General features: G+C 39.7%; 1 protein-coding gene and 1 long non-coding RNA gene across 8 annotated transcripts in view; both read left to right on the top strand.

The window, feature by feature from the left end:
* The window catches only part of dgkg (diacylglycerol kinase, gamma), a 142,259-nt gene that overhangs the window by 77,094 nt on the left and 51,912 nt on the right, over positions 1 to 13,253 (top strand). For all 7 annotated transcript variants that reach the window (XR_014869996.1, XM_085136647.1, XM_085136651.1 and 4 more), the window contains one exon: positions 975 to 1,135. Coding sequence is in view for 6 of the 7 variants with exons in the window: in XM_085136647.1 (XP_084992773.1) it covers positions 975 to 1,135 (161 nt within the window). In the remaining variant the exon portion in view is untranslated. The remainder of the gene's footprint in view (positions 1 to 974; positions 1,136 to 13,253) is intronic.
* LOC146500283 (uncharacterized) lies at positions 4,757 to 12,607 on the top strand. Its single transcript, XR_014870001.1, has 2 exons — positions 4,757 to 8,142; positions 8,176 to 12,607. It is a non-coding gene; the product is annotated as an uncharacterized LOC146500283 (long non-coding RNA).

Raw genomic sequence — 13,253 nt, 5'->3', positions numbered from 1 at the left:
TTAATTACTGGGTTTTTGTGGAATATCTTGACAATAATTTGAAGGATTGTCATAAAAGTTGGTAGAGATATTTGCCGAGCAAAGCTTTTCTCTTAACCCATGAGACATGACTGACTTGATCATTTACCATTTGGTAAATGGTAAAGGGCCTCATGCCCTTGTGACACCTTTGGAACAAACATCTGCTTCTTATTACTATGCCTGGCTGTTAAAGCAGGCTGTCAGCTATGGAGCAAATCCAGAGGGCTTCCCGGAGGGCTGTCAGGTCTGGGCTTCATTCTGGGTTTGAAGCAAGGAGGGTAGTTTCTTTGGAAAGGCAGCTTAATCAGTTTCATTGTGTTCCATATTTGAGCTCGTATAGTGTAATTTGCCTGTTACATGTGGAGATTATGAATAAAAATGATGAAATATAGAGAACGACTTTTCTCTGCCAGATTTTGCTCACGCTACGCTTGATTGATTTATTCATTTTTTCATGTGATTCCCGATTGATTCCAAGTTTCTAGCTTTATACTGTTTAGCGGGATAAAAGTGGCTGCAGCTCAAGAGGTAGAGCTGATTATCTGCTAATCAGAAGGTTGATGATTTGAACCCTGGTTGCTCCAGTCTGCACGATAAATATCCCCAAGTTGCTCTCTGATGCATCCATTGGAGTATAAATGCATCTGAATGTAAGATAGAACGCACTTATTTAAGAAAAGCATAGAAAAAAGTGCTGGAGTAAAATGGTGAATGCTCCAGTAGAGTAGAAAAGCTCGATATAAGAACCAGCCATCTTCATGTTAAAAAGCATTTTTTCCTCCCGGCTGCTAAGTGCTTGCTCATAGGTGGTTGTGTCATTATTGGGGTTTCTTTCTAATATTGTAGGTCTCTACCTTAACATATAATAAAGTGCCTCGAGGCAACTGTTGTTGTGATTTGATATAAATAACACTGAATTGAAGTAAATTGAATTCTCTGGTTGTTCTCGGCAGGTTATGAGGGTGGTAGCTTGGTGAAGGTCCTTCGGGACATTGAGCATAGCGCTGAGGTGGTGTTGGACCGCTGGAACATAGACATCATCCCTGACGACAAGGAGGAGAAGGGAGATCCTGTCCCCTACAGCATCGTCAACAACTACTTCTCTATTGGAGTGGTAAGTAAACTGAGAGAAAGATAACATTGCATATGTTTGAAAGAGCCACATTATCCTTTCTTCCTGTTTCTGTCATATGTCATTCTACTATGTCAGAGGGTTGCCAACGTTTTAAAAAATAAGATGAACTTAATCTGTGTGAGCCAAAAGCTCAGATTTCTGAGTTACATTTTGTTTTCTTTCTTTCATTTGCCTGAGGTAGAACTGATGCATACTGAGTTTTGGACCAGAAAAAAAACACATTTGCATATTTGGACAAGATAGTGAAGAGCTAATCATCTAACAGTAGATAGTTTGGTAAAGCAACAGGACTGAAAGACAGACTCCTGTAAACATGTTTTTTAATGTTGTGAAGTTGAGCATTTCTACATGGAAATCTTTTTGCTTTTGAAACTGCAGTTTTAGAAAATCCAGTTTGGATTCATTTTTTAGCCAGCCGTGTCTTGTTTCTAAAATGACATGAGCAAAAACAGGCTTATTTTACACAGAAATAAAAGAATAAAGAAAAACTTTAAGATAAATACATTTCAGATTTAAAAAATGTCACTTTATTGTATGCACAAAATACAGCTTTATTGCTGAGGACGGAAAAAGCAAAAGCAAAACTGGGAAAATTACACGAACTATACTGGAAGCACTAAATACACGGAGAAATGCACACAACTATGCGGGAGACGCTGACATAAATACGCAGAAGGATAACGAGGGAAGTGAGGAAACACGGGGAATACAGCCGACACAAATTAACATGACGCCACGGGGGAGCAAAACAAGATACGTGGAACACGGAAACACAAGACCTTCACAATAAAACAGGAAACTGGGGAACATGACACGGGAGTGGAGGAGAGGCAGACCAGAGGGAGCGAGGGAATGCGAAGGAGCACAAGGGAGAGAGAGAGGAGACGACTGTGGAAACATGGATAAACATGGAATAAATCACGAGGAGGGGAAACAAGGCACAAGAACTCATACAAACACATAAACACAGACGCACAGAAGGGGAAATTACTAAATGATCAAGGACCTAAACGGGGCCCATAAGAAATTCAAAACAGGATAACCTGGCACTATGGAAATAAACTTAAGACTACCAAGGAGAGCATATACATAGATCATAATACAGGAAAACTCACAACGCTGGGTCAAATGACCATGACAGATCATATTCCGTGATCTAATTCCATATAAGACAATATTTCATTTGTTTGGAATTTTTGAATTCCAGTTCTTTGTATTGTGAAATAAAGTCCTTCAGCTTTTCGAGTAGTTATTACAGTAAAAACATGGTGAAAGAGATTATTTGATCTATGAGGACATGAGCAATTAGGAGATTCATCAGTGAATTTCTGCATCCTCTGGGCAAGAAACACGTTGCCAGGTACCAGTTGCTTAGCAACTTTTTTATCTTGTCCTCATGGAGATAATATGCGGGCCTCTGGGACATTTATACAGAGGTGACAAACAAGACCTTCATAAAGTAATCACAGGGCAGCACAACTCATTTAGCCTCAGTGTATTAAAATAATTGATGTGTCACCACCACAACTCTGTATATCTCCATAGCCGACGTGATGTTATAAAGAAAACCTAAAGCAACGATTTTCACTCATTCTAATCTTACCTAGTTACTATTAAAAAATAATAATATGAGGCTAGGGTGTAATCATTAACTCCATTCCTATCAGCTAATAGTTATGTGAGATAAGTGTACAGAGGGCATGTGTAGACATTTGAGGAGGAGCACTGACAGGGAGCAGATACACCACAGTGATGTTATACAACTGAAATCCCACTGCTAACTACATATTTATCAATATGGATGTGTGAGCGTAATACTGCACAGTGAAAGTGGCACACGCATCTATACTTCTGTGGTTAGAGTTTGTAAAACTGCACTTTGACAGTTCTACAAGCGACAACTCGTTCTATTCAAAAATGGGAGAAGAGGCAGTGACAGGATAGAGCTGTTTCCTTTGTGGCCTGAGTGACACCACGAGTGTCTCACACAGGGAGAGATAATAGTATTTGACAGGCCTGTCTTGGTGTGGTGACTGACGCTTTTTGGTAAATTTTGTCTCTCACATTTTCACATTCAGTAATTTGTGCATCTCTGTTTCACAGAGTTTTTACGTTCATTCATGAAGAATATTTCAACCTGCATGTTACATTAATTCATGCATGTGATGACTGTAGTCACATTTTATACAAAAAGCGCTGCATCAAGCTGCAGCTTATATTTCTTTTGACATGATCTCCCATTGTTTAAGCAATCGTGGACAGTAGTTACTGCTGGCTGTGGCAGGTGCAATGCCGACACTTCTGACTGTCTCGTCATAGGTCAGAGCGTTCTCATTCCAGAGGTGGAAAAAAATGCTGATTTTTCAAAACTGCTCGTGTGTCTCAGTTACTTCCAAGGTGTCCTTTAGTGGCAATGTGTGTGAGAGAGCACAGCAACATTGTTACAGTACAGTTTTTCAGTCAGTCTCTTCACCTTTGCACTCATTAACAGTATAGACTGTATATAAAATATCCGGTATCCAACTAATCAAACGTTACAGTTTCAAAAGTCACCAAAACCAAAAGATAAGCTTCTTGGATGAACTATGTTTCACAACAATTGGCCATATATCTTGTCCGATCATTTAATTAAGATGCTGTAAAAAATACTACATCTGCAAACGCAGGCAAGTCAAAGCAGTGAGTTCAGTTCGATAACTCGAACTGAGGTCTAGCAGACAGCTGCCTGTGTCAGCACATCTAGCAGTCAGAGTGGCTATGCGCCTAACTTTAAGTCTCATCAGTATCCAAATGGATGAGTTATAAAATTTATAGCTGTTATGAAAGGGAGTTCATCAAGAAATAATGGGCTATAAAAAATGTTATATTAAGTTGGACATTTTAACATGAGAGTCTATGGGGTTGACCTGCTTTTAGGGACACCCTCAAGTGTCAACTTTTAATTATTGACTTACTTTTTGCCTCTGACACTTGTTTTTTGTTTTGTTTCTATTTTAATCTCTAATCTCTTAAAAACAATAAATAAAATCCACATTGAGCTATACATTTGTGACCAATGTCTAAAGCTGTAAATGGGACTGATTACACTAAGGGCTGGGAGCGAAATGGTGAGTGAAAAATAACAACTCTTAACCTCTCATGGGATTTGTTGACAGTAATAAAGCTACAGAATAACTCCATGGTTATGCTCTAAAGGAAAGGTTATCTGTGCCAGTCTCTGACAACGCTCCAGCATAGCACAGCCATTAAAATAAAGCAACAGATCGCTGTGCCTCCAGGAGCCATAGTGACAGATGGCTGAGTATCTGTGTGCACACGACACCTGAGCAAACCAAATCTGACTCACACCAATGATGCAGCCATTAGTAAGACCTTAAATCTGCTTTAACAACCATACAAGGTTTGCATTTCCTGCCATCTTATTGCAGACCTTTCTACTCAGGGTTGGGTTGCCATGGAGATGGGAGGCTGGCAAGGCCGAATCTGAAAGCTTTCACAGTCATCTGTCCTTTATCTCGCTGACTTAATTGTGGATGACATAGTGTGGAGCATGTGGCTGGCTCGGTCAAGGCACTTGGAGCTGTTGAGCAGAAGGTATAAAATTATTTTGTGATTTTAAATGACATAACACTTTATTTTGTACTGGTAGGAAAGGTTTTTCAAGTTGCATAGTTCCACAGGAAATAGTTTTATAATTGAGAAAAAAATCACAAAGCTGTGTGTATCATGAGGATTAAATCAATTCAAACACTGTAGCTTTGACAGCAGCATCTTGCTGTTGCCGCATTGAGCAGTGAGCTCACTGTGGGGGCAGACAGTATTACATTAGGCAGAGAGGATCACAGTAAGAACATCAGTAAGAACAATAGCAGCTCCATATATCTCTGCACTGTTGCATTTTACAGCTCCATCACTTACAGCACCTCTGTTTCTGTGTACATTTTAAAATCTGGACTTAATCAGTGAACGGAGTTAATTGGCAGTTATTGAAATAATATATAATGCAACTGGTCATACATTTGTCCACGTAGCTGAAATTGAACTAAACTTGAAAGCATATTTACAACTTTGCCAAAACAATGCTAAAACTTGGTCAAAGTGAGAAAGGAAATATCTTCTTCCATCTCTCCTGAAAAGACATGCAGAGAAAGAAGTTGATTGAAAAAATACACTTCCTTTTCCAACCTTCTCAGATTTGCACCCACACCATTCACGCCGTGTGGTGTCCTTGCGTACCACTGGACCATCACAGAATGACAGTGTCGTTCTGTGTAAAAGTTCTTGTGGTGACCCCTTAGCTGACTCTGTGGGACTGCACTCTGCCAGTAATTAAAAAGCAAAAAACAAAACAGGCACAATACAAAAAAGAACAAAGAAGGGAAATAAAAACAGAGAAAAGCAGATGAGAAAGTATGTTTAAAATAAAATAGGAAGTAACCTGACTGGGACACCAAGAATGAACTCACACAAATAAAACGAAACAAAACAGGGAAATAAAGATGGAGGGAACAAAAGACGCACAGAAAAGGGAAAGAAAAAAACAAAGGACGATAAATAAATAAGGTTTAATAACGGAAACTATAAATAATTACATTGTGATCACAGGTAAACTATCTAGAGTGGTTGTTGTGTGACTGTTTAATTGTAACAATTTCATAACCAAATAAAATAAAATAGTCAGTTTAACAGATTTACATTAGAATTCTTCCATATGTAAACATTAATTGGTAGATGGTTAAAATTAGATTGAATTGAAGTTTTTCTAATAGCCTGAAAAAATGACATTTCACCTTTCAATTTTAAGCCAGGTTTACATCTTCATAACAATTCTCACTGGTCATAAAGAAAAATCTTGAATAAATACAGAGGACTTAACCATCTCTGTACAGAGCCTGCATTGTACAACTTGCTAAAGTCCCTTCACTTGACCTGCAGCCTGGAAAGAATCTTGTGAAAAGAATTTGAGAGAAGGAAATCACACCATGTCAGCAGCCATTAAAGATGCCGCCTCGTGTTTCAATGAGGAAGCTGATCCCTCTGCAGTGTGTGCCCCTGTGTGGAAGCTGCTTTAGATAGGTGCACGGTTGTAGATGTGTATTTATGTGTCTGCGCTTGAATGCACATAGCTGAGTGGTGTGCAGTGCAAGCTGATTCCAATAACAGTGTTACTGGCCAGTTCCTACTGCGTACCACAGTCCCTGACTGTGGGGGTGTAGAATATCATGAGCCTCTTCAGATGGAAATATAAGTCGCTGGCTGCTTTTTAACCAGGACAGTGAGGAACTACATTAGGGCAAATAATATGTTGTTCACTATAGACACCACTGTTGCTGTCTTGAATCCTTATGCATATCATCTTGCCATCTTGATCCAGAAAAAGCTTTTTCACTACAGAATTGCTCAGTCATATCACCAAATCTTGTTGCCTTTAGATAACATTTTTCCAGTTATTGATATTCAAAGTACATTTTCTGAGAACTTAGAAAACTTTTTGACAGAAAGTTCATGCTTGAGCTTGGAAACAGCTGATTCTTGGACAACCTCCTTGAGCTGAATAGTGAGTATGTTAAATAAAACAAAATAGACCAGATCAACTACTCAGATTTTCCAAATTATCATCCTGTCTGTTAAACCCCATTCCTGCAAGACTGCTCAAAGACGTCCTACCAATGATTACTGCTTTGATCTTAAATATGATCAGTGCATCTCTGTTAATGGGCTTTGAAGTACCTTTCGCCTTTCAGGTGACAGTAATTAAACTATTGCTTGAAAAGCTATCACTGACCAACCACAACACTAATAAAGGTAACAAATTCTCTTCTTATGGCCTCTGATAGCCTCATTTCTATGCTTGTCCTGACGTCAGTGCAGCGTTCAATACCGTTGACCACAATATTTTACTACAGAGATTAGAACACGCCGTAGGTATTAAAGGTGCTGCACTGCAGTAGTATGAATCATATCAATCATATCAGAAGAGTTCTGCAGGGTTCTATGTGAGGACCTTTTCTCTTTGCATAACATGTGTTTCCCAGTATTATTAAAAGGCACAGTATACATTATATATGCAGATGATACTCACCTTTACCTAGCCACCTCTCCATGACACTACCCAAAATACTGCAGGCTGGAATGTCTCAAAAACAGGATGACTAATATAAATTATTCTAATAAAAACAGCTAAAAAAAAAAAACCTAAAGGAAAAAAAAAACAACCCTCAAAATCACACACACAGACACACACAACACACACACAAACAAAACAAAAACAAACAAAAAGGACAGGACCATAACCAAATAGAGGGCTTAAACAATAACATTAACTAGAATTTAAAACATAAACCTATGGTTTAAAACTTAAGATGATGACAGCTGATACATAAACTGACCTCATTTTTAAAAACTTTAATGGTGTAATATGAACATCCATCGTTGGAACAGTGTATATATATAGAAAGGAAAAAGGACAGAATAATTGGTATAAATGGTATGCCATGTTTTCATGAATTCGGAGACTAAAAACGGCATCAGTTGAGAAAACTTACCTGGCCAGTGGTGCATATAAATTTGTGTGTGTGTGTGTGTGTGTGTGTGTGTGTGTGTGTGTGTGTGTGTGTGTGTGTGTGTGTGTGTGTGTGTGTGTGTGTGTGTGTGTGTGTGTGTGTGTGTGTGTGTGTGTGTGTGAGAAAGACAGAGAGAGGGATAGATAGAGAAAGAGCAAGAGAGAGAGGGGGACATGGAGTTATTCTGGCACAGACTGAAGGTCAGGGGAAGTATCAGTCACAGGAAGTCAGCGTCTGCGAGGTTCAGGCCAGGTTACCACAGTAATGAATGACCGTGCTGAGTGACACCTGGCTGGTCTTAAAGACAGGAGGAATAGTGCTCAGGGATGGTCTAACATGTGGACTCAAAAAGGCACATCTAGATAATTTTTAAAGTCTTCAATATGTCTTCATAACACAATTATAGCAGTTGCCAAGTGCAAGGCATAGACATCGACTAATTAGTCCTCCTTAAAGGACTAATAAAACAGTAGATTTTCTCTTGCCAAAGAACAGTCTTCCATGATGGTTTGTGCTGAATATCAAGTCATAATGTTATGGCGTTAGTGTGGCTCAGTGATGCACAAATTAGCTAACATTAGCGAGCTTGTGTTAGTTAAACCACTGTCTCCCATTCCACTTTTAAATACTGCAGGAACAACAAGTAAGTGTGCAGTCTGAGAGCAGAGTGCTCTATTGGGGTGATACGGTACTGTGAGGTTGGTGTTTCCCCATCCAGGGCGCCACATGACTAATTACTATAGTTATTACTACAGTCTATCAATTCATAAGTGATATAGAAATGTTTAGCTTTCTCTGAAAGCTAAACTGAGCATTCCAGTACAAGAGTATCATGGCATTTCTCTTCGATATTAAGTTAACAAATATAGGGACTCAAAACATAATAGGGGCACACTGACATTGTATTCCTCTGCTGGGTACTGTGGGCCCCACTGATGTGACATTTTCCATCCACCAGTTTTGTTGTTGTTTGTCACTCTCTATTCCTTTCCTCCTGTTCACCTCACCCATCCCCTAGAAGCTCCTCTTTCCCCCCACACACACCATGAGCAAAACTTCAAACGGCAAGATCAAAACAACCTTGATCACATAGGCAACTACAGGCAATGGCAAATGTCACATATTGTTACTGCCAGATTTATCAGGAGGACAAAATGCGTAAAAGTTGTGCTGGTCAGTGATCGCCTGTAGCGGTGGATTCGGGCCAGATTCGTTGACATGGAACAGCCTGTCATGTTTTAAAAAGCTCTGCAGCTACTTTGTGTTGTTGTCTGACCCTGATCCGTATGCTGTCCTACAGACTTTGCTCGTAATAAACCAAAATCAATACAAAAACAAAACTCCACCATTTGTACACATGTGACAAACAACTCCTTGGGCACAAATTTAAAGAAAAACAACCACTTTGCCCTCATTGAATTCTCACATGTTTATGTGTTTTTGTTGCTATGAGTAACCTTGCCATTAGATCAGAATGGGAAGGTTTTTAAGTTATGGTTCCAGTATCAGATTCTCGTGCTCTAAAAGCAGCAGATGCAGCTCTATTTTAAGATGTGAGATTTGCTGATGCATGGAGATCTCAGAACATTGCCCTAGTGTCTGATTGAGGAAGTGCGGTAGCGTCCATTCATGATTTTCAGGGTGACAAGTGAGGAAGCTTGTAATCGCACCTGCCCGCTTGCTTCGTCACAGCCTTCCATTGTCCTTGTTGCACCAAACTGAAACACCTGGACAGGCAGGCAGGATGCCAGCCTATCATCACAGGTGCTTTCACCTGTCAAAATTATGGGATGCACTTTGATCTAAATATATTCCTCCCCAACCCAGTGTGATGGCAAAACATGTAATAGACAGGCCAGTCCACCGTGTCCATTTCCCACTTTGCCTCTCTAACCACGTGAAATGGGCATGCATGCAGAAGTTGCCTAACTCCATGCACAAATTGCATGACCACAGGGGGCGATGATATATTTAAACCCACAAAGTCGCTAGTGAGCAAAAAATGTGTTAAGTACATTCCAGGGTCCTTAATCACCAGAATCTATTACGCTTGGATGATTATATGTATATAGATGTAAATGTGTTAAAAATAGTCTGTTTAACCTCTTAAGCCCCAAGCCTAACTGATCTCCTGCCTTTTGCCCCCGTATCAGGGGGCGTTGGGGCTTAAGAGGTTAAAGGCTTTCATGTGATTATTTGCATGTTGGTTTGAAACAATTGGGCAAGACACTTTACCCTACCGCCTACTGGTGTTGGCCAGAGGGGCCGATGGCGCGATATGGCAGCCTCGCTTCTGTCAGTCTGCCCCAGGGCAGCTGTGGCTACAACCGTAGCTTGCCTCCACCAGTGTGTGAATGCGAGAGTGAATGAATAGTGGCATTGTAAAGCGCTTTGGGTGCCTTGAAAAGCGCTATATAAATCCAATCCATTATTATTATTATTATTATTATTATTATTACCTTCAAATATTGCATGAAATGTCCAAAAACATGGGGCTTTATTATTATTATTATTAGTGAGTGATGAATAATTGGAGGGTTTGGGTTAGTTCTAGTTGTTAACAGTAGTGGTCGTGGCCCAATCAAAGGTAAAGACAAATCATTATTTTCGTTGAGCCTGTGGAAAAGCAGCAGTACGACTGTTTCTAACTTCTAATTGGGTGAGCAGTTTAGGTCTTCCACTGCACACCATCTTCGCATAATCAAAGGCACAAACTCAGACCATGTAGAAATGTACTACAACTCAGAGAAAGGCAGCAAGCAAAGGACCCCTGTAGGCACATACACACTCCTTCATGCAAACCCATGTAGATGCATCGTTTTGGTATCTTTACTCACTGAGCGTCACCGTATCTGTTGTAAAAGAATTTGCGTTGTTTTTGTTCTTGATCTGTTTTCACTCTCTCTCTGTCCTTTGGTAAAGGTAACAAGTTTAATGTAGCAGTGCATCATTACTGCCACGTTTTGGTCGGTAAAACTGGTCATTACTTCTGTCAGGGACTTTTTTTCCCCTCATTTGCATCTTCTCTAGCTGCAGGGCATTGAGGGTATTAACTTTTCATTTACATGTGTGTTGTGCTGAACTGTTATTTACAATATTTAAGTGGAAGGACTGCTTTAAATGAGAAGCCTGGCAGCATGAAAATAACATGCAAATAAGCTGTAAAGGGATTATATTTACATGTGAACTAGAGGATGAACATTGTGTCTGAGTAAATACTGCAGATTATTTTTATCTTGCTCTTACTGTAACACCAACGGTATATATCAAACCAGCGTGTTGTTCTTTTTCTTCTTTTTAACATCAGTGTAGCATCCTCAAGGCTAAATGCTATGTCAATCGAAAGATAGTCAATTATTAAACATCGTATGTATTACTTTAACATCTGTAAAGGCGACACATCCTGCTATCCAAACAGTCCCATGTAAGGTTTTGTTAATAAAATAAGACGATCCTCAGACTGGAGCAGAAGAAGCTCTGGTCAAGCTCAAAGTTCAGATCAGGACTGCTCTGTGTCACAGATCTCATGCAATCAAATTTGTGCGTGTTCTGTGCGTGTTCTGTGCGTGTTCTGTGCGTGTTCTGTGCGTGCTGCGGGTCTCCATGCATGTTTATGGTATTTTTGAGCGTCTGCAGTCTTAGTGCTAATTGAACTTGCCATTGTTGTTATTTATCTGGCTTGTAGAGTTAATATGAGTTGTTTTAAGAGGTAAACAGAAACAAAACTGTGCACTTTAACATAAAGCACTATCAGGTGCTCTTGTGACTGTCAGGCTGTGAAAAATGAATCAAAATGAGCAGAGGACAGTATCGTTTCTTCTTAGTTTCACGTGGCAAACATCAATTATGTCTCTGCTGGCGGCTGCTGTTGTTTGTTTGCCTATTTAAAGGGGTCATACTGAGGCTGCTCTTGTGACTGATCAGGGGTACATTCACCTTTGGCCCAGAGGTGAGGGGTTAAATACACGGGGCAGGAAGGTGGGGTCCGGTCTAAGACCAGCTTCAGTAAACTTGTGACCCTCAGATCAGTGCTGTAATGTGTCATTAGCCTTAGCTTTATACTCCTCAGTGTCTTTGTGCTCTGTAGACTGAATTACAGCAGGAGATAGGAAGGGTTATTATGGTAGGTTGGATCAAATGATTGTTTGATCAAAACACTGTCTTCATGCACAGCAATTTCAAGTGGGGGGAAATTGATATGTAAATGGATGTAAATAACTATTATTTCTATTACTGATTACTCTGCCACTTATTTTCCTCTTTCAGTCAATTAATTGCTTCCTATTTAAAATATAGAAAATGAAATGAAAAAAGAACAAAAGAACAAAGAGCAACATCTAGACTGCAGTTCTCAGACGTCTCAGGTTAGACCGGTATTCATGATTCAGCAATAAGAAGGAGACTGGCCACAAATGGCACCTATGGGAGAGTTTAAAGGCAAAAATGGCTGCTGAGCACAAAGAATACAAACATTCATCTCACCTTTGCCACAAAAACATATTGACGATCCCTAAGACTTTGGGGAAAATATTCTGTGGAGTAACAAAAGTTGACATTTTCGGAGCAGTCTGGAGTCTCGTCGCGTCTGGCGGAAACAAACGTGGTGATGGTATAGTGTTGGTCTGGGGCTGCTTTCCTGCTTCAGGATCTGGATGACTTTCCATGACTGATGCAACCATGAAGTCTGCTCTCTACCAGAAAATGCTAAACGAGAATATCCGAGAATATCGGTTTGTGTTTTTCTGGCTTATTCAGCAGAACTGAAACTGAACTGAACTGAAACAAACCAGCAAATCCTACTCTGAATGGCTTAAAAACAACAAATTTAAACAGACCTGGCACGACCTCAAACAGACTGTTAATGCTAAAAAAACAACAACAACAACAACAATAACAAAAGAAAAAACAAAACTGAATTTTAAAAATTCTTCAAAGAGGGGTGGGATAAAATCTCTGTAGAGCTATATGAAGGACTCATTGCCAGCTGTCACAAAAGCTTGATGGCAGTTCTTTTTTTACACAGGGCCAGGTAGGCTTAGATCCTTTTCCCTTCATAAAGGAATTAATTTAAAAGCTGTATTTTGTATCAGTGTTGTGGCTTGGTGATGTAGTGGTTAACACATTTGCTTGGTAAAGGTTGCTGGATTAATTCCATCTGGAAATCCCCCTTTGGAGTTGCATCATGGAGGGTCTCTGGTATAAAAAGGCCAAATCAAACATGTAGTTTTTTTGTCAGGTGCAGGTAATCGACATGTATAGATAAAGCAGTAAATATGCAACTATAATGAAGGTTAAGTTATGAAATCCTTTTATGACATGGTTGTATATTTGGTAGAACAGAGTGGAGTGGGTACAGTAATTGGCTGATGAGTGTAGCAGTACACTCTCCGTCTCTGTTTTTACTGACTGAACCAGTAGCATTTCTGTTCTTTCATTCATGCCTATTCTAAAAACAAACAATGACTGATGTATGACACCTTTTTTTATGCTGGCACAAAGCTAAGTTTGCATTTGACCTTTATCCAGCTGTAATA

This window comes from Neolamprologus multifasciatus, chromosome 16 (assembly GCF_963576455.1).
Source record: "Neolamprologus multifasciatus chromosome 16, fNeoMul1.2, whole genome shotgun sequence".
Lineage (NCBI taxonomy): Eukaryota > Metazoa > Chordata > Actinopteri > Cichliformes > Cichlidae > Neolamprologus > Neolamprologus multifasciatus.
Note: the sequence above shows the minus strand (reverse complement) of the source record. Positions and strands in the feature narration are given on the sequence as shown.